This window comes from Brachionichthys hirsutus, chromosome 18, assembly GCF_040956055.1.
Source record: "Brachionichthys hirsutus isolate HB-005 chromosome 18, CSIRO-AGI_Bhir_v1, whole genome shotgun sequence".
Classification (NCBI taxonomy): Eukaryota; Metazoa; Chordata; class Actinopteri; order Lophiiformes; family Brachionichthyidae; genus Brachionichthys; species Brachionichthys hirsutus.
Window position 1 is genome coordinate 8,240,359 of NC_090914.1, and position 26,741 is coordinate 8,267,099.

General features: G+C 44.9%; 1 protein-coding gene across 1 annotated transcript; it reads right to left on the reverse strand.

Annotated features, from left to right (window-relative positions):
• Positions 1-869: 869 nt before the first annotated feature.
• On the reverse strand, positions 870-25,687 carry fermt2 (FERM domain containing kindlin 2). The gene is made up of 16 exons (XM_068751648.1): positions 25,549-25,687; positions 24,920-25,077; positions 15,477-15,710; positions 11,556-11,681; positions 10,021-10,053; positions 8,434-8,659; positions 8,190-8,292; positions 7,830-7,937; positions 5,821-5,955; positions 5,320-5,369; positions 4,699-4,823; positions 4,489-4,595; positions 4,170-4,388; positions 1,555-1,679; positions 1,290-1,431; positions 870-1,173 (listed from the first exon to the last, which is right to left on the reverse strand). The coding sequence occupies exons 2-16, from the start codon at positions 25,074-25,076 to the stop codon at positions 1,000-1,002; spliced, it is 2,064 nt and encodes a 687-aa protein (XP_068607749.1). The 5' UTR covers position 25,077; positions 25,549-25,687; the 3' UTR covers positions 870-999.
• Positions 25,688-26,741: the final 1,054 nt, after the last annotated feature.

Below are 26,741 nucleotides of genomic sequence, written 5' to 3' on the forward strand. Positions count from 1 at the left end.
AGGTGATCTCCCCCCCCCCGCCCCCCAGGAGACATTTACATTTGTTGAATAAGATTTTCAAACCCACAGGACTCTCATCCCAGTGCGCTGAATGCTCAGGATTAGCTGTCTTTGAAATACGAAACTAAACTCAGGCTCTTTAATGTCACACCTGTCAGATAAAACAAATACACTTCAACAGAGACTCGACACAGAGGAGAAAGAACCGCTTCGGCCAGCTCTGACACAACGCCGACATACTTCTAAAGCAAAGGGAACATTAGCAGGACCGTATCGAGTAGAAGGGCCTCCACCTGACTACAAAGGGATTAAACCTCCATAGAGTGGAGAGGATGGACATGAAGCGCCGCCATCGGCGGCTGCAGCCGTTTACGGACGCCCCCTTTTGATTGGACTCTTTCAGGATAAATAATACACTTTAATGGGAGTTTGATGTCAGCTCCTAAAGTCCTCTTCAAGAAGAGTCGGAGGAAACAAACAATGGCGAGCGAAAGAAATAAAAAAATTAAATATTCTTTGGGATTACATCTGGATGTTTGATTGGTTTTACGAGGTCATCGTGGACGAAAGTGGGCGGCCCTCGGACGTGGAGGGGAGGCAAGAGGTCACCGCAGGAGAGGAGAGGAGCCTCTTGGTTTAGGGTTCTGGAAAGCTTCTGCTCAACCGCATGGTTCTTCTGGACTGCATTCGCCACAATGATAGTGGTTCAATCAGCATTAATGCAAATAAAACAGTGTGTGTGTGTGTGTGTGTGCAAACGTATACACAGACACGCACGCACACACACACAGTAACAATGGTGTCACCCATGGCAACACCGCCGCTGTTCTGGAATTTTCAGCACAGCTCCAAATCATTAAAAAGACTGGGGGGGGGGGGGGGGTAGAATAAAATAATTTCAACACGATGTGGTTCCAGCACCCAACCCACTCTCCGTCACTCCCCTCCTGGCCCCTGACCTACAATTAGTGACCCCCCCGCCTGGTGGTCCAGGGCTGCTCAGACCCAGCCACTGGTCAGCTTATAGAACATCTCCTCATCTAGGGACTCGTTCTGGTCCTTGGCACGTGTGGACAGGAAGATGTAGCCCCCGATGAACTCGTGGACCACCTTACAGTCCACCTCTGCACAAATAAAGGACAGGCTGGGCTCGTCTGCAAATTCCACAGTCACCTGAGGACACAGAGGCGCATCGGTCACACTACGATGAAAACCGAGTAGGTTTCTCGGCCTAGACAATAGATTGTTTGATGACACCTACTACTTCTAGAAATAACTGCATTCCCTACCATCTTGATCTCCCAGTTGACATTCCACTGTTTCATGTTGCTGAAGCGCCAAGTCTTGATAGCATCTCCAGTGCCCGCATCCATTCGGATCAAACGGTTGTAAGTGATGCCGATCAACTCCTCCCGCTTTCCACCCTGGAACCTGGAAAAGGGAATAAAGCCCTCTGTCAAATCAAAGCGTGGAGATGAAATTATTTGAGCCACTAAAACATAAAACAAAGCGCAGGCGACAGATAGAACTTTCTCCAGTTGCAGCAAAACGTACTTTGCAAGGAAATGAGTGACTCCGAACTCAGGCAGGGACTGCCATGCCTGGATGAAGCGCATCTTGGCTTCGATCAGGCTCATCTGGGCCACATTCTGGTGGGCTTCAAGAATCCGGGCTGAAATCTTCAAGATACAAAAAAAAAGAACAACGTATGATCTAACATTCAGCTTCAATCTGTGTGATTGTCCATCTATGTCTGCAGCTCCTGACTGACCCTGGGTCAGTAAGTGAAAATGCACAGCCCAATGTTTTCTTATGTAACCCACCTGGAGGACTTTATCGAGGATCAGGCATGATTGTCTGTATAATTACTGATAAGCATTTTCGGTCATAAATTTTGCCTCTGGGTCACCACTCAGGCTCAGTTCATGCACTTGCCACATACAAATCAGCCAAAAGACACTTGGGTATGAGTAAAATAAACAGTCCATCCCAGTGAACTAGGTGTTGCTCACTGCCCACGCAACACTTAACATTCCTGAGTTCTAAAATGTACAGACACACACACAGAAATTTGTTTCAGAATAAAACATCAGCAGCAAAATTATTTGGCTGTCTCTTTTCGTCAGCAACAAAAACAAATACACATTGAAGCTTCCCTCTCTCTAAAATCCAAAGGGTGGATTTGAGAAATGTTTTGTAGAAATGTTAAGTTTGCAGAATGTGTTAAATAGCCAAAAACATGCAAAAACACTGCATCGTTTATTTATTCGACTGAACACCCCCAGGATATCAAAGCGCGTCCCTAACTTGGCTATGACTACACAAAGATGCCCAAATGTTGCATCAACAGGATGGCGTGTCATTTGCATGTCTTATGGTTTGCTGAAAACATTGACAACGATCGACAATAATCTATTCTACTGTGACTACTACCCGCTACGCACTATAGTTGGTTAGGTGAGATGATCCAGATGCAACAAGGTGTCAGACCTTATGCTTCATGCACAAAACGTACGTATCTAAGGCTTACAAGCAACCAGTGGCTCAACTTACCAAGTCCCTGATATAGCCTGGCTGAAGATGGGAGGTGGGGAAGGGTGAAAAATAAAACAGATGCATATAATAAGAGAAAAAAAAACCCACACACACATTTTGGAGACAGAAAAAGCAAGAAAGCTCAATTTTGCGAGTGAAGACATCCAAAAACCACAAAGAAAGAGCCCATAGTAATTTTGAAAAACGTAAAATGGGAAGAGTGGCAGTGGAGGTTGGGATGCATGCAGTATTTAGAGTACAGCAACAGTCAGACTGCAATTTACAAGAGGGTGGTCACACAGTATTTGGCTGGGGTCACATTAAGGTAGTGACAATGAAGCTGTACGGTTTACTAGAATGACCACGAGTCATTCTAGTAATTCCACATCGATCCACCAGATGGGAGTGCACGCCAAGTAGCGCCAAAAGGAGAGTCACGTCTCTGCTGCAAGAGTATATTATTGTGCCTTTAATCTTTGCTTTCTCAGATCTAAATGAACAGATTTGGCCAGAGGCCACGGCGGTCAGAGTAATCTACAGGTTCCTGTGTGTCTGCCTGGAGCTCCAGGGACTTCTCTCACAACAGGAAGTCCAGTTCAAGGGAGATGGGGAGGGGTCGCATCTTAGGGAGTGTGGACTGGCTTTTCCCAGACAGTTGTCCCGCTCAGCATTCCCAGGCATGGCTCATTTTTAACTTTTAACAATGCTCTGAAGGGAAATGTCCAGATGACAGTACTGGTAGCTCCATGTGAAGGGCTAAATCCTGCGATCAGCAGAGCCCATCTAACCAGGTTTTCTTCACTATAACAAAGCCTGATTTGTAGCTATGCTAACATGCATTTACAGGACCTAAATATATCCTTCAGTCCACTTCTCTCTAGTATATTTCAGGATATGACCTAGACCGTTGGAGTCATCACTTAGTGCAGCAACACCCTTCCAACATCCCTCCGAACCTTGAGCAAAAATTCCACGTCTGCTGCAACATAAACAAAACCAGATTGAGTGAGTAAGCTATGAGTAGACCCCCCCCCCCCCACATAAATACACACACACATCTAACACCACAGTGGCAGCCGTGTACTCAGCTGCTCCACTCTACATACAACATCCTGTTGGCTAAATAGAAATCTGACAAGCACATTTCAAACCTTTTGAAATGCCTTCAGGAATGTTCATTCATTCACCTAAATGTAGGCGATGACATTACTTTAACGTCAGCATAAGTTATAGCAGAAGTTTTGTCTAGAACAAAAAAACTATTCTTTCCAGCACGACATGAGTGAATCTCCTGCATGCATGCCGAGTGGTTTGGACGTCTGCTGTCCTGGTTTCCCCTCAGAAAGAGGGGGCTGGGGATGAAGGAATAGAAGGAAGAGGAGGAGAGTAAAGGAGTGGGAGTCGAGGGAGGCTGCATTCCAATGCAAGACAACACAGGAGCGGCCCATCTGGGAAGCATCAGATGCTTTAATTCCACAACAGACTCATCAAACAAGTAAACAACCTTCCAGAAACTACACACCGGCCCAGATAGTGACCAGATCCGCTCTGTCTCTTTGTAACTACATACTTGACCATCCATGCTGCTCTCAACTAAAGCCAAAGGTACATTTAAATGTGTCTCAGACACATACCTGCTTGTTTTTGTACTTCTTCAGGTAGCGCGGGGACACCAGGCACTCCGGGTTGATATCGGTGGTGATCGGCTCGATGAACTGAGGGTCAGGGTTCATGTGTTGCATCTTGAGGAAGGACAGAATGTTCTGTACCTCCAGGTTGTAGGAGCTGTCGGCCATGGTCTTGCCTTTTGAGGCCAAGCGACACGCAGCCATCCAGTGGGCGTACTGTTTCTCCTGGAGAGGGAAGTCAAATGCTGATATTCAAATCCCATGAAGAGATGAGAAATGATTGTAACTGCTTTAAAAAATGTTAAAAAAGGGCCTCGAGTCTTACCATGTCACACCGAAGCCAGATCTCATTCATGCCATCAGCCACAGGGATTAGCAGTTTGATGTTGAATTTCTGACCAGAGATGTTCACATCTGGAGTAACCTCACAACCTACACATGGAAGCCAGAGCGCAGAGCAAGAAACAGGTTAAAGGTCATAGATATACTTAAAAATAAAGCACAATGTATCAATGTTACATGAACCCATTAGTACCTCTAAGATTCATTTGGTGAGCTGGGGTCCCATGGGCCTCCTCTTTACTCTTGTAACAGGAAATTGTGATATCCTTGAATGTGCACCAGTACTGTTTGTAGCCCTTCAGTGTCAGTTTCTTGGGTCTGCAAAACACAGAATAAAAATGATTAGAGAAACTTGTCAGAAAGATGCAAATAAAAAAAGTGCAACTAAATACAAGCAGAGGAAAAGTCTCAAGTGCAAAGTCAGCAAGGTGAAGAGGAAAGGAGCCACGATTGGACATTAATGGAACTCCATTAAAGGAAATGCTTCTCAATAAGATTCACATGGTTTATTACACTTTATAAGACAAACCTCCAGAGGCCACCTGCTTATCAACAAATGCTTAAAGGCAAAAACATGAGTAAGCCTAAAATCTGCTTGGCGCAGCTGTAATGCCTGAAAGCTCAGCTGGAAAATGTCTTCTGGCAAAGCAACACATCCAATTACAGTGATGCTGACCAGACGCCACCTCTGTCGTTTGATTCAGCATCTTTTGGACAAATGAAAACTTTGCATGAACCCAAGCACAGTTGTTCTTGACTACAGTGAAACTGCAAATAGTCCTGTGGGATTAGGAGGCTCTGGATGTGGACTTACTTGAAGACTTTGACATAGTCAGCTAGCTCAGGAATAGATGTGATGTCACCCTAGAAGGGAAGGGAGTGATTAGGAAAATGGTTAAGCTTTGTACATTTTCAATGTCGCTATTCAGTGGATTAAAGACAACATTTTATATGCAACATCTCCAAGCACAGTTTCCTCAGATAAGCTGTACAAACTTGATCCGTCCTGGGGGCGGGGCTACAGTCACAATGGATAAAGTCTTAGGTTTATACATTACATAGTACATAATATTTGTCAGATGAAGGCTTAATAAATAACAGTGTGAAACAGCATTGTCCCCCGCATGGATTGCTTTAGATAGTCAGTAAAGGAAATTCAAAACCCATATATATAAGACAAATTATACAATGTGAACACGCCAACATGGAAAATGACCATCTAAAACCTGACTTGAGAACTAATACAGTATCTGAAAACACATCTCGACACTCAGTTGATCGGGATAGCAGTCGAGCGGTGGCGGCGCCGTCATACCAGCGTGTTGGTCGTCTTTCCACCCTCCAAAGTAATCTCCAGGTCTGACAAGGCTGCATCGACCTCATCCACCTCCTTCTCGCTGTTATTCATGTGGTTGTCCGACGACATGATTGACAGCTTGTTGATGTGGTACTGAAATCATAGAAGATAGAAGAAAACGCCATATTTTCTAGTGAATATCAACCAAACACCAAGGTAAAGGATGATAGAGTCAGCGGTTCAAACACCTTCCTCGAGTGACTTTGATCAATGTTTCCTGCTCAAAGTGTTACGGCAAATAAACCCTCCAACTTTGGCTTATAAAAGTGAATTGCCCTGTGTTAACGGCTGCATAAATACTTAACATGTGTTGGTATTTATACTAGAAAGAACCATCAGTGTGTTTTTATATCGGTCCTAAAGATGAAACGATAACTTCATTCTGACAGAGATGAAGAAGAAGAGAACGGTTTCAGGACCAGACAAAGTGATCATGACTCATTAAACCGGAATAAGCACTTTTGTTAAGGACAAAATGTTTTCATCGAGCCTTTGAACCTCAACAGGCCTCTGAAAATATCTTTAGTGAGAACATCTGCGAGGTCGGGATAACAGGCATCCTCGTAAAAAGTGGAAACGCTAATTCATTAGAATGGAACCGTTGCTAAAAACCGGACCGCGTTTCCCTCACAGTGCGAGTCACAGACACTAAATACAGCTTGTTGACAAACGGTATTCATAATGTCAACCCATCGCCAACCCCCACCAATATATGAATGAACAGCTGTCGGGACAGCGACAGATAAGGGGGGGGGGGGCAGGGTTTGAGAGAGATACGCAAAGCTTTAGTCAGCTAAGGTTACAGAAATGTGGGACAAAAGGGTTTCGCCATGACATTCCATTCCTCCGCATCTTCCATTTTGATCATGGTTTCAAAGCCGCAACCCCAGGAAGCGTGTTTCCTGTTTGTATTTATAAGTGCTCGCTGCGCATGTGTTTATCTGCGAAAGGTACAAAGCGCTATCTTTAAACCAAGAGGTTGGCTTTACGTTCCTTCACCACAGATTAGCCGATTTAAGCGAAACGTCCAGGTGACAGCGTGCTAACATCAGTAGCATGCTGAATGTGAATGATCATTCTTCTTTATATAGGTCCTGCGTATCTACCCGTACTAGAAGCTCAGAGCTCCCAGCTGAAACCCAGTAGTAGCTACTCAAGTGCTAACAGGCAGGTAGTGAAACGATAGCCTCCAGGCTAAACACCCGACTCAGACTCGTACGTCTCTCTGGAAGCGTAACAAGAAACCAGTTATGTTTAATTATAAACCGGACTGATGAGGCGCATCCTAACATCCGCACGTCAGAGGGCTTTTACAGGAATGTGAGCAGGTCTATGAGACAGTATCTTTCTCTCCAAGGTCCCGGGTGCTGTGGCCCAAGATGCTCTATAATTACCCTGTGGATGAAGACATGGTGGCGTCCTGAGGTCTTGCCACCCCACTGCTCATGAGGGTGAGAAATACCAAAAGGCGTCACCGCCCCCCACCCCACCAGAAACACTAAAAAGGACTTACCTGAGGGGGGTTAAAGGGTGTGTTCCTGTATATCATTGACATTTCTCCAGGTCGCGATACACTTTAAAATGCTCTTAAAAGAGAAGTGAATGTGTCTGAAATCTTTAACGACCCCCTTTTCCTCCATGTCAGATATTCAGGCAATTGATTAATGCCGAAGCACCTTGAGAAGTCCAGGGAGAATGTGTGATAATATCCCCATTAAATCAGTCTGCATCGCTGCTCAAAAGCAAACCATTAGCATGCACCGTGCAGCAGGAGTAGCGGCTCGAGTCTGAAAACCCATCCTATTCATTAGCTTGTGGATGAGATGGCAATACACCCCACTGACCTCTGGGGGGGGGAAAAAAAATGTACTGCACGTCTTTTGAAAATTCAGATCCTGACACAATACAACCGCAACAGGAAAGTCAAGAGCAGACACACACTTACACACACGTGTATTTTTTTTTACCTGCAGGGCAGCAAACATCATCATTTCTTCCTCTGTGCACTCAATTTCCTCCAGCAGGATGGCCCACTTGGCTTGTTCATAGAGCTGGTTGACTCGGATGGCATCGTACTGTCAAGAGGTCGGTCACAGATATTCACACATACACACTCCAAGACTAAATAAATAACGCAAACATTCGCTGACACACACAGGACTAGAATAGTCATACTCCTAATGAACAGTTACTGTTTCCCCCCCCCCTTTCGTTAGTCAGAATATTGTCATACAGTATATTTGATACATTTACTACAATTACGTCACTCAATGCCTCTGGGGCTTTTGTGTGAGGTGATATTGGATTGCGTACTCTACGGGATGTACCTTAGGGTTGAGGTCAAAGAAACTGTGGTACTTGAACCTCAGCAGCAACACCTCATTCTCCTTGACATCCTGCTCCATCAGAGACCTGGATGAGTCCAACCACCTGTGCATGCACAATGAGAATATGTCATGAAACAATTTATCTGCAGCCTTTTGGACGTACTCTGACCAGCAGTAGGGCCATAAATATTCTCAAACCATATCATTTTTACTAAGAGCAGTAAGAAAGTAAGGTTCATCTCACCCTTGGTTAATTTTGGCTTTATCCAGAAGGGACTGGGGCTTGTAGAGTTTGACCAGGATGTCTGGCGAGGAGATCGGCTGGCTGACCGCAAGGATGCCAGGATTTCCCTCAGAGAGGGGGCTATCCCCAAACCAGGCAGAGGTGGGTGATAGGGGGCTGCCATCTCTGGAGTCATAGGTGGGGGTCATGGTCTTACTGTACAAACCTGGACTGGAGTAGATGCTCCCTGAAAAAACAACAACAACAACAACCATGAAACCATCAACAGTTAATGCTGAAGCCCTACAAGAAATCAGTCTTAGAATAAATATTACTACCATACTATTATTTTATGTTGTAAAAAAAAACAAAAAAACAATGAACATTTCTTCATCAACACACACTTGCAGCCTAGCAGGATAGCTAGCGGTTAACGCCACCATGTGACCACCAACCCACAATTTGCAGATGAGTGGCTTCGACCACGTTTCACTGCTGATGGCGGGATGCAGATGTTGTCCAACATGGTCAGTCACCCACTTATTCACAGTCAAAAACCCTGCAGGAATGCAATACACAGCAAACTACGGCACGAGATGCCACAAAGGGGAGAGGGAAAGATGGAGGAGAATTCATAGAAACCATCTTCAATGCAACATTAAATCTAAAAGGTTAATATGATCTATATTTCCTTTGGTGTTCAAATTTCTATTTAAAACACCCAAACTTTCATTTGCATTTCCTGTTGGCTTGCCGTGTGGGACTATTTCTGGCCCACATTCCCCCCTCCCCTCTGCAGGGTCTAGGTCAAGAAGCAACACAAGCTAAACCGCTAAATCCCTTCTGAAATGAGGAAAGGGGCTCGACTAATGTTTGCGACTTTGCACGTGGATGTTTGTGTACATAGGCTGAGGTCGTGAGAACAGCGGGCCCCGCTACGGCCACCCGTCCTGTGCAGGGAGGGTGCTATTCAGCCGCTCTTTTAAGGCTTCTCCTCAATGCCTCCCTAATGGGTTCGTCGGGTCATGAAGAGTACTCCCACTTCCCATAGGGTCTCTTGAGGAATCCCAAATATCCAGAGAGATATAAAAAATAAATGCTGGCAGCTCATTAAAACAGACACAACTAGGCCACTTCCATCCTGTTTACGGAGTCTCCCGTAAAGGCAAAAGAGGCGCTAAGAATGTTATCGTGACTTGACTCCCTAGTGCTCCCACACTGGGGATTCCTGAAGGGCTTAGACGGATGGAACCGGACCACCAAGGGCTCCTAAGGCAAAAAGTAAATCAAGGAAAAAGCCCCACAAAAACATGTGATAATAATTTAGCTGTAATTTTCTCTCAACAACTACTCCAACCAAAAGTGATAAGTAACAAACAAACAAAAAAGAAAAGATCTCTGATCTAGCTGATATGAGGCAGAGCTTTAATCATGTGACCACACAAATCAGCTGACTTCCTGAAGGACAGTCAAGTGACTTGTCTGCTGAGTCTCCAAGCACACAGATGTCATGTGACCTCAACACTCCAGATGTTTGGGGCAAAGCGGAGGGCAGAAAGGCAAAGGTGAGGAAGCAGGGCTTTAGGACAGAGGAAGAGGAGAGCTTACCTTTGACAGGTCCGATGTATATTATCTCAGAGGCTAGGATGAGAGCAGAAAGAGTAAGAGAAAGAAATAAAACGCTCAGAGGAGGAAGGAGGAAATGGAACGGAAACAAACAATATCAAGTGGACAGATTTAAGATTTTAAAGACCCTGAGAAAACAGGCGGTAAGAAGAGGAAAGCAGAGGAATATATGGATGGTGAGATCTGTAGCATTTCCACGGGACACTGCCAGTTGCTAAGTTTCAGATTTGAGTGATGACTCAGTTTACCCTTCATCACCCTGGAACGAGCAGCGAGGTTCAGTCTTTTCCATCCACCCATTCATAGCCAGCCAACACGGCATGACTGATTGAAAACACAGACAAGGCTTCGGTCAAAGTGGCCCAACCATGCATCTAGAAACCGAAGCAAAAAAGATAAAGCACCGTCCACATGTGGAGCGTCATCCTTGACATTGACAGCTAGGAAAAATAATTCGACTCAAGGGGCGGATCAACATGTGGCGGGCCAGTAGGGACTTGGTGTACTGGCACGATGACCCACGGCTAAGCCGCAGCAGTAGCAGAGGATTAGGAAATAAAAGAACCCAATCTGTGGAGAACTCGATCCGTGTGCAGACCAAAAGGAGGCGTCATCAAAGGGTAGTGGCTGAGAATCTTTTTTATTTTTTTTTATTTTTTACATGATTTAGTGCATTTTAGCATAAATAATTAGTGAAGTACACGTTCTGACAGCAGAGTTCAGCATCCACCCACGTCAGTGTTGATAAAGGAGGATGCAGATTCTGTGTGTGGGTGTGTTTATGGCATTCATACACAATAGAGAAACACACACACACACACACACACACAGGGGGGGTGACGGCAAACAGATTCTGCAAATTCCTGCTGAAACACAACTACTCTGCAACACATGATGCAAAACCGCAGGTGCCCACTGATCCGAACTCTTTCACGCACTTGATGAAGCAACTCCGGTAATGATCGCCTGCGTTTTGCGACTCTCCAACTCACATGAGCGTGTATCAGAATGTTAATCCATTAAAAGGCCGAGGGCATGGCAGACTCCAACCGTACAAAGAGACCCATTCACGCCGCCTCACAGCGTTAGCTACATGCTAACTCTGCGACAGCAGCACAGCCTGCCTGCTTATCACCGGCAGGAGGAGAGCGGAGGGCCGGTATAACAGGCGGCCGCCTAGCCTGGTTTGGGTTTGAAATGGCAGCGTGACCAACAATGTGCGGAATCCCAACCATTCTTCATCCTCCCTGCCAAAGAATCAGTAGGCAGGGCCTCAAATGCTCACATTCATATTTGGTCACCAGAAATAGGGCGAAGCAATCTGGAGTTATCGTGGATGCTTTTAGAACCGCAGGCATGATCACGCACAAGAACAAGAATAGAAAGCTGTTCATAGCAACCGCTGGAACCTGCTACTCAATCCGCCGCTAGAGGGAAATTATAGGGTCACAGTGAAATAAAAAGGTTTTATATTTCACTCACTGCATGCAGGAATAACAATCTCTCCACCAGCTCACCTGATCCGGGGGTTAACAGAGGACCCTCCACCGTCAGGTCATCTTCTTCTGTCTCCAACTTTTTCTTCTTCTTCTTGGGATCACGGGGCTTACGCAGCAGAGACAGCTCCTCTGGGTGGCGAATATCTGGAGGGAAAGCAAGCAAAAAAATGTTTTTAGAATACCGATAATTTAGCACAAGCCTTACAGCAGATCCCTGCAAAACAAATCACTTGTTTTAGTTAAACTTTAAGCTTCAATCCAACCACGTGAGAGCAGTCAGGGAGCACATGCCTCCGCCAAGCCCACTATGGCGATGACGTATCTCACATGGATCCCCAGAAATGTCACTATAAACACAGCCAATCAGAGCAAAACTAGGGTGTGTGATGTCATCACTACTGTGGCATTTGAGGGAGAGAAAAAAAAAGTTCCTGGATCTGCACCATATTCCAGATAACTCAAAATCGAATTACAAGGTCCCCTCCAAAGGGAAAACCTTTCCACAACATTTCATTGAAATCTGTTAAAACATGGTGTTGTCTTGATTACACAGACACAAACAACAAACAAACAAACAGCAAAGATCACTGAACCTCCTCGGACTCTCTTTTGAAGCTAATATCCCAACTTGAATAAAGTTGAGGGTAAAAGAAGAATAAGAAAGCAAAAAAGGAGGAATAAAGGAGGAATGAATTGGGTACGGATTGTTGACAGCTGTGCACAAGAGGGGTGGAAAATTGCAAATCCCTTTTCTCAGGCGCCCCAACAAATCTTGCTTTAACCGTAATCCCCAACTGAGACAGAGCACACAACGTCTCTTTCTTTCTTGCCCTCCTCCATCCCTTCACTTCTTCATCTCACTGAAACATAAAACCAGTATTCAGTTGCTGGAGGTGAAGAATGGGACTCCTACTCTAGAAGAGAAAAAATAAATAACCCCTGACAAATGAAATCAAATAAACATCCTAAATGTACGCGAGTTGAGTGCAAGACGGTAAGACTGCCTATAATGACTAAAACAGAGCTGCCTCTCTCCTCTCTGTTCCTTCCATCCCTTAAGCTCGGAGCCTGGGGAAACCATCACCCAGCACAGTAATAGACCGGTTCTGATTCCTGATGCAGCAGCAAGACAGCGAAAACGCATCCAGCCTAGGATAACCGGTCCTGGACTAGAGGTCTTCTCCAAAATGTTCTAAAGACGAAGAATTTCAAAGGTGTCGCGGATCGAGGATGGTTTTTTTGGGGGGGGGGGCTTACGAGCAGAAGGGGAGAGAGAATGTCTTGGCTGGGTGAGAAATCGTGTTTGGTTCGCGTAACTAAAGCAAAAGCATTCCAGGCGTTTTAAGAACTACCAGATGAGCACTCACCCCCCTCTCTCGTTCTAGACCTCCCTCCTCCTTCGTTCCTGCTCCGCTGCAGCGGTGAAGCACAATCTCTGTGCCCTTATACAGCCATGCGAGGTGCAGGAGGCCCACAGAGCTGTGTGAGCAGGCCAAATACAAACTCAAGTGTGTATCAAAATATGCGTGCATGGGTAGAACCGTGTCCCACAGCACAGGCATGTGGCACTCACAACGTCATTTTCCGTGTTCATGCTTGTGAGCTCATTGTCAGCACCATCAAGGAATGGGAAGACTAATAAGCCAATAAAGCATCTGACATAACTTCCATCGCTCGTTTAAGGAAATATTCGATTGAAATATTCCATCCTGCAGACTTTGGGTAGAAACTGAGCCCAGAGCCAGAAAGGAGAAGTTGACAGAGAGCCATTTTGGCCGGCATGATGTCATTCTTGGAACTCCTGAGCAAGACCAGCTGTAGAACAATCACTAACACTGTCACAATTTGATTTTACAGCACTGAGGTTTGCCGTACAAACAGACCCTACATGGACAAAAAAATACAATTAAAGAAGCGACTTGACGTTCGGTTTACCCTGCATTCTTACATTTTTGTGTTCTTACTTACTACTTACTAACTAAAAGAATAAAATGATAATTGATCTCAGCTTCTTGTAAAGAGTGTCAGTAATCTTCATCCAATGACAGAAGGCTTAAAGGACAGATAATGTAAAAGCAAGAGTTGAAGGTGAGGCCAGACTGCACCTCTTGTGTTGTGTCAACAGTGGGCTGCACACTCGGTCCGTATTGATGGGCCATAAATCTGCTCACCCAAAACAATAAAATCGTCCAGGACAGAAAATGTTTCTCGAGGAGATGGCGCTTTGGCTAAACTTCACTGCGATACGTTTTGTCAACTCAATGCTCCTCTCGCACTCTCAATCTTCATCCATTCCAAACAAAGCTGCAGAATTGTCGCTACTCCTATTGTGTCTCAGTTTTCCCACATATGGTAGCAAAAGAGTGCTGACTAAAAAAAAAGAAAGAAAAAAATCCACCAAACTTAAGTGGAGACGCCTGACTCTGATTTCCCCTGAAGTGCTGCTTTGCTGAGCGAAGCAACCTCATCAGGCTCCCAGTCCAGTCATGTGTTCATCAGTAGTGAAGAGAACATTTTGTGATCTGGCTCAAGGAAAGAGTAAAGCGGCCCTCCTTGGAAGAGGGAGGAGGTTTAAATGTGTGTATTTAATGTGTTGGAAGTAAGTCTGAGGTCTAGACGGGACACGCTCATGTCTGAATGAGTCTTCATTCAGACATGAGCGCTTCAGAGTTTTAGGGATTCATACAGAAGTTTGGAGCCGAATCAAATATATTGATTAGCAGATTTTTCTTCATTTCAATTTCCAGCATCCATCAGTCAATTCAAAAAACATGTTCCTTCTGAGTCTGAATCGCACGAAAGAGAACGAAGAACAGGGTTTTTAGATTGTCTCCTCTAAAATCATGAAAAAAAAGAAGCCAGCCAAACACTTCACTTGAGGGGTGAACTCTGAAATGCTCTGGAACAAGATGTAGCTTCTGTCGAGATACACCAAACCCAAAATCCCCCCCCCCCCCCCCCCCCCAAAAAAAGTATAAAAAGAAAGAACTGGAGCCAGACGGTCAGCTAAAATCTCCAGCGGTTTCCTCCGGGTTTCCATCTTGTATTATCTCAGTTTCCCCGTCCCGTTCTGCTGTCTGGAGTGAAGGCTGGTTGGACAGGCCTCACCTCTTCCTTTTCGCTCTGATTCTCTCGGTTGCACGGGGAGTCAGCAGAAACCGCACAGGAAATGGTCAAACTCAAAGTTGTCCCAGGCTTCCAGACCAGCTGGAAGTCAGCTGTCATGTCCCACAGCTCCAGCTAAGAGCTTTCTGACTGCACTTATGGCTAGTTCGGCTTTCTTTGGGCAAGACATCAAAAAGCATTGCGGCATGTATATCAACTAAAAAGCAAATTTGTCCTCAACTGAAGCAGAAATTAATTTATTACAGAAGCAACAGACACATGCCGAACTACTCCCACCCCCTCGATCCCGACATCCCTGCCTCCACTTTTGCATTTTCAATGTGCAATATTTATTCTCTTTATTTTGTCATAAGGCCCACAGAGCAGCTCCATCAAATGAAAACTTAACATTTCTGTTCGGTTAAGTGCAGAGACAAGCCCTGCTTGTAGATGCAAATCAGAGCAGCCTGTGTGTGCGACATGCACACACACACACACACAACAGGTGTGATAAGACCCTCGCTAATGGAAGGACTTATATTGGTGGGTGTTCCACAAACCTGCAAACCCCACTGGAGACGGTGACTAAATTGCAGTGAGAAAGGGTGGCGTCTGGGCGTTAGCGGGTCAGAAGTCGATGCAGGCCAATGTGCGACCTCTGACAGATCTATGACGGGATAGGGTGGAGCCAGCGATGGAATATGTCCCTGATGTCTGAGCATGAGAACCTTGGGTACTATTTAAACCCCAGCCACTCACACATCTGCTCACATGCGACCGTTTTTCCACATCAACAAAACCTACGAGCGTTTTCCGGTTAATTGCTCCACTTACTGAAAGTTTTGCAGATGTCAGACACGGCCTTAAAGACGCGGTCTGAGAAGTTGACCTTGACCTTCATGTGCTTCATGTTGGGCAGCTGCAGACGCAGCAGTTTGTGCTGCGGCGTGAAGAGCAGCCTGGCGTCCGCTTGGATGCCGTACTTGTCTAAAGTCCAGTGGGTTTTCAACAGCCATGTCTTCTTCTTCTCCCACCACAAAGCGTGGTCTGACCAGTCCTTCTTCACATCTATGGAGGGAAAAAAGATGAAGAACGTGTTTTTAAGAATCACTGCAAAGAAAAGACATCAACTTTTGAATGGATCATTTCAATGCATCCAGGTCTTTTCAGGACAGAGGGTCTTTGTGGCAGAGAAAGGGGGGGGGGGTGTTTGCACAGGGGCGGTGAGGTCAAAGTGAAGGGGCGGCGACATCTGTGTATCTGAAAGACGTGGCTCTTTGCGTGACACTGTGGGGATATCAGATTCTTACCTCCTCCTTTGTTCCAAGGTTGCACCGTGATCCCTGAAGCAGATACAAACCACCTAACCCCCCCCCCCATAGCTCCCAGTCTTTGCTCTGGAAGGATGCAGCCCAAAGCTACACACTGTAACTGCACGTCTTTTACTTTATGCTCAGATTCTGGTTCATTGTTCGGGAGGCTCTAATAAGGCCGTCTTATCCCTCCGTTTCTTTCCGGGTAGTGATGTCATTGCTCCGGCACTTCCCAAGCAGAGTCTCATTTCCTCCACCCACGTACGTCATCATCGCTTCTCCATCCTATCCTCAGTCTCCGTCTGGGTCCTCCTGAATCACCAGTCATTAATCAAACCAGTCAATATGAAGCGCTTCTAAATTCCATGCAGCTGCAGTAATAAGATCGTTGGAAGGCATGCACTCGTCTACGACGGCAGACAGCCAAGCACAAGACATATGAATGTTCCTGAGGTCCAACATGAAGCAAGGGCTTCATTTTCACATCCATTTTCTATTGTAGGCTGACAACACATCATGTCATGTGGCATTTCTACAGAGGCTGCAGCCACTAATGGAAAAACCACAGCCATAATGCAAATTACTTTATGACGCTTAGAGCACAAACCAGTAGAAAACATTGGAATCCACAATCCCCCACAGATGCGTGAGCCTTGCTTCCGCTCTCTTTGCAAGGAATATTGTAACAAAGGATGACGATTCTCGATCCGACTCAATAGCCACCTCCATACGTTCGGCAGCTTGGCACCATGGCAACCCAAACCTTGTTTGGCCTTCTGCTTCCATGTGCTGCCATTGTTTCGCCATGACCGTAGCTTTACATAGAGGTGCCCCCATGCATTGTAGACACTCCCGTGCCAACCTCGTTTTACAGCCGAATGAATGGGATTAGGGGGTAAGTGGGAGAATAAACAGAATGGCCGCTTAAGACCGGACACAGGACTGCTGTGATGTGAGGAAAGCAACCTTCCATCGGGAGAAGATAACAGTTTATAGAAGACAAGTGACCACCAGCATCTCAATGAACATATTGTGAGGGCTTAGGTGCTGGACTGGCAAGGGGGCGAGGACTTGGAAGGGGGGGTTGTTTGTCAAGCAGTTTAGTTTTATGCCGTTTACTCCAGGGGGGAAACATTTGTTACTCGAGTAAGGACATTCCCAGCTTTCTCTCTGATGCCCTTTGAGTTACTCTGGCAGCGGGGGGGGGGGGGTCTGGCTGTCATCGCTCTGGTCCGATGCATCACAGCTTCATTGCCAGTTTAAAAAGAAACTTCTCCTGCTAACGTGCAACGTCTCTATTAAAGCTCAAACAATGAGGGAGCAAGGATGTGAAATGTGAAAATAGACAAGAATATATTCTCCTGACTCCAGTCACAGTTTTTCCACTGAGAACCTTGTCATTTCTGGCATCTCGGAGCAACGCACAACGCCTTGCATTCACGCTTGGCGCTCAGGTCTTCGCCACATTCCACAGAAACATCCTCACACTCAGCACGCATGACCAATGTATAGTTCGTGGGGAGGTATGAATATAAATCTTGGCTGTTCCATGTTGCCCTCAACGAGCTCTAAATGGACTCCGCTCTGCTTTTCTCTTGTCGCCGCCCATGAGCAAAACATTCATTGACACGGCCTTTCCTTTTGGCTGGCTTGTGTCATTGCGCAGTCGTTCGATTTGTTGCGATTGGACGAGAGCAGTTTGGGGAGGGGTCCATTGGTTTCTTTCGGCAACAAGGTGGTAACAGAACCCACGGAGAAGGAGGGGGCAAGGGCCACCGGCTTGTTCGAGCTAAAAATACAGCCTGCCAAGCCTGACGTAATGCAACAGCCAGAGAAGCGGGGGCTAAGTAATTGGGTGCATTAAATGTGGACCCACAGCTCTGCAGAAGAGTGATTGGTGTGTGTGCGTGTTAAAGGAGGGCTTGAAAGACAAGGGGAGGGGAAACAGAATGGACAAACCATGTTTTATGACCTCTGCAGGATGAGAAAGATGGGTTAGGGTTAGGTTTGTGGATTCGTCTAAGCAATAGTGTTTTTATCCATCCATTATCTGCATCAGCTGAGTGCGTGTGCGCTTTAACGCGACAAATTGATCCATAAATTTTAACCAACTCAGTTACTCTCATTCATTTGCCACCATCATTTCTGCAGCTTCTGACCGAGACCGCTCCATCTGCTCTGTGTACCAAATACAACAGGAAAAAGCATGCTTTAAAAAGAATATACAAAAGCATGGTTTTGATATAGACTATTCTGCAACGCGGTCAAAATAAAAGCACAAACACCAACGTGGAAAGCTAAATGCATGCAAGGTTTTCATGCGGATGACACAGGAAACGGTCCCTCCTTCCCTCTCCTCTTCATCCCTCCTTTCTGCTCTCAACCTATTTGGAGCATCTCTGGTGTTTACATTAGGAGGCAGCTTTGTTTATGGAAGCCCGTCTGTGAAGGGGGGGGGGGGGGGGTCAGTTGACCGAGGAGAAAGAAGGAATGGGAGCGATAAGAAGAATGGAGGACGACTGAACATTGGGGATGCATATATACCAGATGAATTCAGTTCATCATATCCAGACCAATCAATTGATTATTTTAATGCATACACAGCCTGCAGTCCAGCCATGATGACACTTGGGCTATAATTAATGATTTTCATTATTAATTCATCTGCTGGGCATTCAATACCCTCAAATGGAGGCAAAGGCCAAGTATTTGGCAGTAGAGCTATAAGTGATTTAAGAGTTTTTCCACCAACTAATCAATTAATCGATGAATTGCTCCAGTTCTGGATGTGACGAAGGGGTTTCCGGCTCAAAAGATAAAAATCATTGCTGCTGCACGGGACTGTTCCTCCACCCAAAGTGACCAACAACTCTGCAGCTCTTTATGAACAGGGGGTATACTGTATTCCATGAGCTGTTGGAGACCAGACGGTCACCTTCAGGGACACTACAGCCATCAGATGATAAATACATTGCGGTGGTGCCAGGTAAAAACAGTCGTGCAGTTTCCTTGGCGACTCCAGGTTGACGCCTCAGGACAGCGGAGTAAGCCAACGACAGCGTTTGGTCATCTTGTTCTCGCTCTTAAAATACACGCTCACACTTTATACGCCTTCTACAATATGAAAACATGTCTCTTTCTAAAAATATCCTCTGTATTGACACGGCTGGTATTGACGAGCAAACACAGAGGGGGGCACACAACTGTTCTAAGCTGTCCCTAAATTAGATCCACTGTAAATGGCTTTAAGACACACGCCCCCATGCTATTCACACCAAATAGCATTAGCTTCAAATGCCATACGTGTCTGATGTATGATAGAGACGGATAATAATATCTGTATGGCAAACAAGAGATACAATCCCGTGAGATTACATTGCTCTTAAACCAAAGAGTAATCCACGCTGCACAATAGACTGATGTATTTGAGATGACTCCTTCTGGCATTCTATAACAAATGCCATGAAAAGCCAAGCCCTTTCAATGAGAAACAGATCTGAACAGGATTAGCTCAGATTATATCAGGGCATAAAGCGTGGCTCAGATCCCTGCCAACAGTCAATAACATGCATTTATCGCCTGCATTAAATATGCAGCACAGATCAGAGCCAGATTCAGCTGGAAGTCAATCGCATCACAACGGGACACTCATCGCTGACATTTAAAGCTGCAGAAAAAAAAAAAAAAAAAAAAAGGTCAGTCTGGGTCATTTTCTCTGTTCAGACAGAATTTCTTTAAAAAGGTCATGGCTGGCATTAAAATGCATAAAGCAACTACGCCGTCACATACAGAGACACACACCGCCGGTACGGATCTAGATGCTATTCTATGTCAGCACAACGATCAACTCAAAATGAAGCTTGTGTTTCTGCTGCTTTACCATTACAATATTTATTCAATAGTGCAATACACGCTTTCCATCTAATGCCCAACCAGCCCAGCAAAAATCAGAAAGGCAGTGCAACAGTTCTGGCTTTGATGCATTAGGAGCGGCGAGGAAGGGCCATTAGAGGAATCCTCCTTAGAGACAGATCGTTCGTATCCATTTGTGTCATATTCCAAACACAGGACAACAGAACGGGTTTGTCTCCTTCTGCTCTGAAACAGCTTTTGTTCAGGGACACGGAAAAATAATGACGTTACAAAGGAGTACTGGGACTAAGATCAATGGAGCAGATAAATAATATTCATCTGCCTACTCTATCCATCCATGCATCCTGCCAGACGTCCTCCTGGATTGCTGCCTCCAAGTTCAACAGGAAACTCAAGTTGCTCCACGGCTTCTCACAGAATTTCTATTGATGCTCTGAGGAGATCTGTTTTTATGGAGGTAGCAATTCAGAAATAGTGGATGGTGGATGAGTGCAGGTCCAAGTCTGGACAACCTACAGTAGTGTTGAAAACAATTACCTGATTTATTCATTACTAGATAATATTTTGCTGCTTTAAATCAACTTTTTATATTTGGTATTTCACAGCCAGTCTGACAAGATTAACAATCTAGGGTTTATGGTATCAACATGGCAGTAGGTGTTCTGTGCATAAATCATACTGCAATGTCACATTACCTAAAGGCTAATTTACTCCAACACATCATAAGAATTTCTGTTGCAGTGAAGAATGAAAGGGAGAAGTCTGTCTGATAATACAGATTCGGCTTGTTTTCAGTTTGATCATTTACTATTATTAGAGGAGTAGATTCAAACCATTTAACCTCTGTACAGAACCATTTTAAATAAGGCCTTGTCCCTTCATTATGACAACAAACACCTCTCTCGCTTTGTTCTGGAAGAGGGAGTGCAGAGAACGAGGAGAGACAGGGGGGGAAAGCGGGTTAGTTTAAATGAATGAAATGCGAGAAAACGCAGTATCAGTTTACTCTATTGACGTTGCAGGTGTGTTACAACAATAAGCTGCTCTAACGTTTCCCTACACTAGATTTACTGTACAAAAAAGGTGACAAGAAGCAGAGGAGGCATTAAGGCGTGCTCCAATGCACCCTTTAGATGCCAAACATCACCAATTAAAATCATCAGTCAAGATAAAAGCAGCCATTGGATTAAATTGGATGTGAAGTGAAGGACTTGAGGCAGACAGAAGCATGGGCTTCAACAGTTAAATCTAACACACAGGAAAATAATGACTATGCATGTAAATATAGGCCAGAGGTCTCCAGCACAATCATTGTAACATCTCGCTAGTGTAACGGGAAGTTGGTGGCCTGGGCAGGACCGCTACTTGGGCTAACTACTTCCTGTCAGAGATTGGATCACACAGGCTGCCAGGCGGTTTCTCACTTCATGATGCCGGGCATTTACGGAGGGCTCCACAGTCATAATCAATGGCTCTCGTGAAGCAAAGCGGTAGACCAGAGCCGTGTGGCACGGCAGGGTGGTGTGAGGGAGAGCGGTGAAAGCCACCTATTAAAAGGAATACTGGTTTGTTCTACACAGAGTTGCAAGTCTCTTGTAAGCGCTGACCAAATGCGGACAGATACGACTTGATGATCTCGAGTCTTGTTCTCCTCATTTGGGGGGACAGAAAGGCAGGAATGCAAGGGAGAAGGCACATAAAAACAAAACAAAAACAAAGGAAGTTGAGCATCCTGTGTTGGATCGCATCTGTTTCCTAATGAAACCTGGATTCCTCCGTCGAACCGAAGTCATCTCCCCCTGGTCGCTGCAACCTCCAACAAAAAAGCACATCGGAACCACGAGAAGGAAACCGAATTTACACCTCTGCCCAGCAGAAGAATTATGTTGAAATGCTACTCTAGAGGACACTCCTAATTTTACTGTAACTGAACATTATAACAATATCCGGCGTTCGCTTAGAGACGCCTAGAGATAGAGGAAGAAAATAGACATTATGGCTAATATTGATGTTTGCTCCCAAAAGCCGCAGAAAGGAACGAGGAAATTTGGGATATGAATATCTAGGTCATTGCAAATATGAAGCGCACGTTTTCTCGAACATGCAGGGAATATTTTCTGTGGTTGGCTGATGGTGCAGCAAAGAAACTGCAGGCCACTCACTGGAAACATCCACACGGACTATCCAAGTCACGCTGGACCAATTGGTTTGCGCAAGTCCTATTTATGGAACGTTTCAGTCAGCAGAATCTGCATCAAACTGAACAACGCCATCGGTTATTTAAGCTTTGCAACGTGATGATTGCATGGCGTTAGAGTAAGCTTCCTAAACGTAAAGAAATTGGAGAAATATTTTTTAAAGGAGGGAGAGAAAAGGAAAAAGGAGAATTGAGAAGGAGACGGGGAGGTAGTGGAAGCAGGCAGAGAATCCAGCAATGACGGCAGTGACCAGAGAATAGCATGCCAAACTTTGGAAGTCATTTCCTGCTTCATCGAATACTTTTATGGAATTCTAGCAGTGTGGCTAACATCACACCGCTAGAAGGCAGAGACGGAGACCAAGACTGTGCTCACCTCTTCTACTTCTCATGTCAACAAGTTATATAGTATAGTTATACCCTTGAGCAAATGTAGTCATTTAAACTACTGTTCTGAGAAGTCCTTCGTCACCATTTAGCAGAATTATGTGCACTTTGCACACATGTGCGTTTGTGTATGTTTGTGTAATCTACTCCTCCCACAGCCCTTGAACATGAATGAAAGATTGTGAGCTACATTACAGCCCTTAAACTTTCTTTTCATGGTTCTAAAAATCAATCGAAAGAAATTTGCAGCATTTTTGTGGGGAGAAATAAAGCGATTACTGTGAGCAACAATTTGTGAGACTTTAAAGCTTTGTACCTTTAAATCCAATAAAAATCCCACCAGCTAATGCTGGTGCAGCGTTCGTGTTCCTTTAGAAGTGGCCCGATTTTAGCTTGTAGAGGGGAGAGCAGCACTTTAGGAAAACCTCAGCTAAGTACGACAACACCATTGATAAGTAAGTAAATGAAGGATGAAAAGATTACAGGGTCAGGAGACTAAGGGGTAGTCAATCAGCTGGCTTCAAATGCCACACCCCTGAAGGGATGCAAGGGAAATGGATGCAGCATCCACCACTGTGATCAATAGCTGAGTGCCTTCCTGGCATTTGTCTATTTAATCCATTATCAAAGGCCAAATTTATGCCGGCAATGTCGACGAGACCTGCAGCTTCAAGGTAGAGTTGAAAGACAGATGTAGGACACATGTGGACAGGACACGCCCACAGACACTTGGAAACAAATGAACACACACACACACACACAAATAGGGGAAGCACGTCAGCACATTTTCACACAAAGTGAAGGCTATTTCAACAAATGACAAAAAAAAAAGGCATGGTGACTGCCCCCTGCCCAAAAAAAGCAGCACCAACTGCCTTATGGGAAACAATTCATGAAACATAATGTCATTCATTTTGCATAAGAGAGAGAGGGAGAGCGACAGAGAGAGGGAGAGAAAGATGTGTCATTGCACCAGGGCGTCTTTCCAAATAAGTCACTGCTTGTGGAAACCCCGTGGTGTCTACGTGTCTTCTGACAGTACCACATGGAAATGCGTGCAAATTTGCGTACGTGTACAGTAGCCATGCAGAACGCGCACATCCCAGAAATCTGGAGACCCATCACTGGGTGACATCATTAAAGAGGTGAACACATGTGGCTACGGGGCGGGTTCGTTCTTCTCTAAAGCCACTTTCAAAGATTGGTGGTTTCTCGCAACAAGGTAATCAGTACCGTGAAAGGCCCTACTGTGCAACAATATCCACTTTCTGATCGGCACAGCAAATTCCCATCTCCATGACCCCCCCACTCATGCTGTGAACAGTTAATGATTACAATGCAAAACAACCCGTTGACTCAGGATAGGAAGGAAATTTCAGTAAAACAATCTCCTTTCGCTCTGTGAAAGAAGTCAAGGGGAACAAACGTTAAGTTCCACCTCTATTAGCTTTAAGCATGCTTCAGTGAACTAATTTTAGTGCAATGGCGGCAATTTTATTATGACAACGCAGAAAGGATTTAAATAAGTTTAACAACAGCAAACAAGGCTTGAACTGAATCACATTTCAAGGTTACTTTATTTGTACCCGTAGGTAGGCAGACTTTTATTTCTGATAAGATAGAAACTATCATGCATTTCCTACTTCCTGTTATTTCTCTTTGGAGAAATCAACATCAAGCCATGTTTGAAAAATCCAAACTACTGTCAAACATGACGACCTCAAGCCACCGGAATCCTGCACAGATCAAAAACAGTCAGCTCCCATCCCACATTACCGATGGTCACACAGCCCCAGAACAGGGAACTCTCTAATAATAAAAGTTACTATTCGGATACACCCAATTGATCCAACTTTCACCACACAAACAGCGACTGTTGAAACACTTCCCCCCGCACTACGACACAAAGAAGGTGTCCCATCAAGGAAAGTCATACCCTTCAACCAGACTGCTAACAAAAAGAGCTAACATAACTCAAACAATGGATAAGGCCAAGCCTTGAGCGAAGTCTTTTGGGGAGAACCAATGAATTCATGTCGTCCCACACACGGCAGCAACACTTCTAGCGTAGATGGAGCGCAGCAACGCCGGTCGAAGAAAACAAAGAACTCAATTATGCCGGGCTCCAACGGGAGAGCTAAAAATGGGAGCATGGGGAGGGAATAAATCCTTGGAGTGCAACAGGAATGCTTGGTTGTCGAGCGACATCGACACACAACACACTGACAGTACCCAAGTCATGCTGCCACCGCCATGGAACTTTCTCCAACCTCCATGAAACGGAGCAGTGTTCAAGTGGCTGGAACAGAGGACTCCTTTAGGTTTCTTGCACCAAAATTTGTCAAATGCATAATTGCAGCTACAGAACAGTGCTTGATACAGTAGGGGGGGGGGGGGGGGCTGTGGATCTACAAACCTAAAAGAGGAGTTTGAGCCGAGGCCCAGTGGATTAGTATCACTTCCTGCTTATGTGAGAAGACAGCCATGAAAGTGACAGTCATCCATACCTAGTTTCTCCACGAGCTTGAGCATGACTCCACCGATGTGGATTTCCCCGGTGACCCTCAGCGACACGTCCCTGTGCAGGTCAGTGACATGCATTTTCAATTCCCACGTCCCATCAGCGTAGCAGCCATCAGGCATCCGGATCCCATCCAGCGCCATCCTGCCAAACAGACCCACAGTCAGAAAGGGAAATGTCCATTCGACCGAACACTGAAGTGTTCCCAACATCCAAACCAGTGAACCTGGTGGTTACTGTGATGTCATCGGGGCTGCAGATTTACAACAGCCAGTGTTTCATGCTGTGGAATTTGAATATTCAACAGCAAAGAAAGAAAAAAAAGCTTCACAATTCGCCAGGTGTTCAACACAGAAATTTACACCCACATACTTTGTCTATAAACTATTTCTTTGACTGTTTTTCCATTGATATATTGACAGCGACCAGTTCTACTAGGAGGAGAGAGTACTTACAAATTAGATTCTTAAGTATTACATATCTTAATATCAATTTGCTGCTAATTCAATACAATTTTACATGCAGGACTTAAAACTATAAGTGTTTACCCCTCTTTTAGTATTCCTAGTTATTACTTTACTGAAGTAAGGGATACTTTTTCTAGATTCAGCTTACCATTATGACATGAGGTTTGATTTCTATTTGAGATTGTATGATACAAGGCGTGAACATTTAATCCTTCAGGATGACTTGTCCATCCCTCCCTTTCCCTCATGCTTCCTGACACGAATAAAATGTTCCTTGTTAAGTGATCTCACGAACAAAAAGTTCTGTTATAGCCAGTCTCCAAGCTTTGCCAGCTCTCATCACGGCACAGACATGAAGATGTTGTTCCACACAGGAGTTTGAACAATATGTACCACTAAAAACATCATTTGAGGCAATCTTATACATTAAATGAGCGTTTTGCACCCAAGTGATGACATTTGATAATCAATTGCCCTACATTGGATACGAAACCCCACCACAAATTTCACAGACAGTTTTCAAAATACTTTACATTATATGGAAATTATACATTATATATATTTATGATTTTATTATGAGATCTTATGCATTAAATTGTCTACTTTTTAAACCCTGAACCACATTAGATATATTATTTATTTTTTTGCTTTAATAAAAAGGAAGAAATACTTCAAACAGTATCTCCACCGTGGAAAACGATGACGTGATTTAGTTCACGGGTTAACGTTTGTCAATTGGGGATAAAAAAAAAAATTTTTTCAGAACAATCCGTTTCGTCACGAATGATCATCCCCCCAACCCCACCAAAAAAAAAAAAAAAAAAAGTTCCACGGTGGCCTGTCATTCACGGTCACGATCAGACACACAGTCTTATCAATAAACACGGCCGAACAAAGGCTGCGGGCCGGCGGCTGCAAGTTCACCAAGGACGCGTCGCAGCTTTCGCGTCCGCCAACGAGCCGGTTCACCTGATACAAATAACGGGAAAGACTCTCTTACAAATAGACATGGGGGTTTGGTAATCACGCAAGCGGGCTCCGTCCAACAGCCTCCCCAGCTGCGAGCACATTCGTTCCAGAGTGCGCCAAGTTGCGCGTAAAGTCTGCTTTAATAAAAATAATGACTAAAAAAGCGAACAAACTGGCTGAAATTAACGATAGTCATTAACAGAAGCGCGAGGCTGAAGGGAACACGAATAAATAGGACAAAAAAAAGAGAATGGAAGAGGGTTTTCATATTTCATATCGGAGAACGCGCAAAGCTTTAAAGACCGACCACTCACCTTCACAAAGAGGGACAGAAAAAACACTAAAATAGTCAACTGCACGGTTCGGAAAACA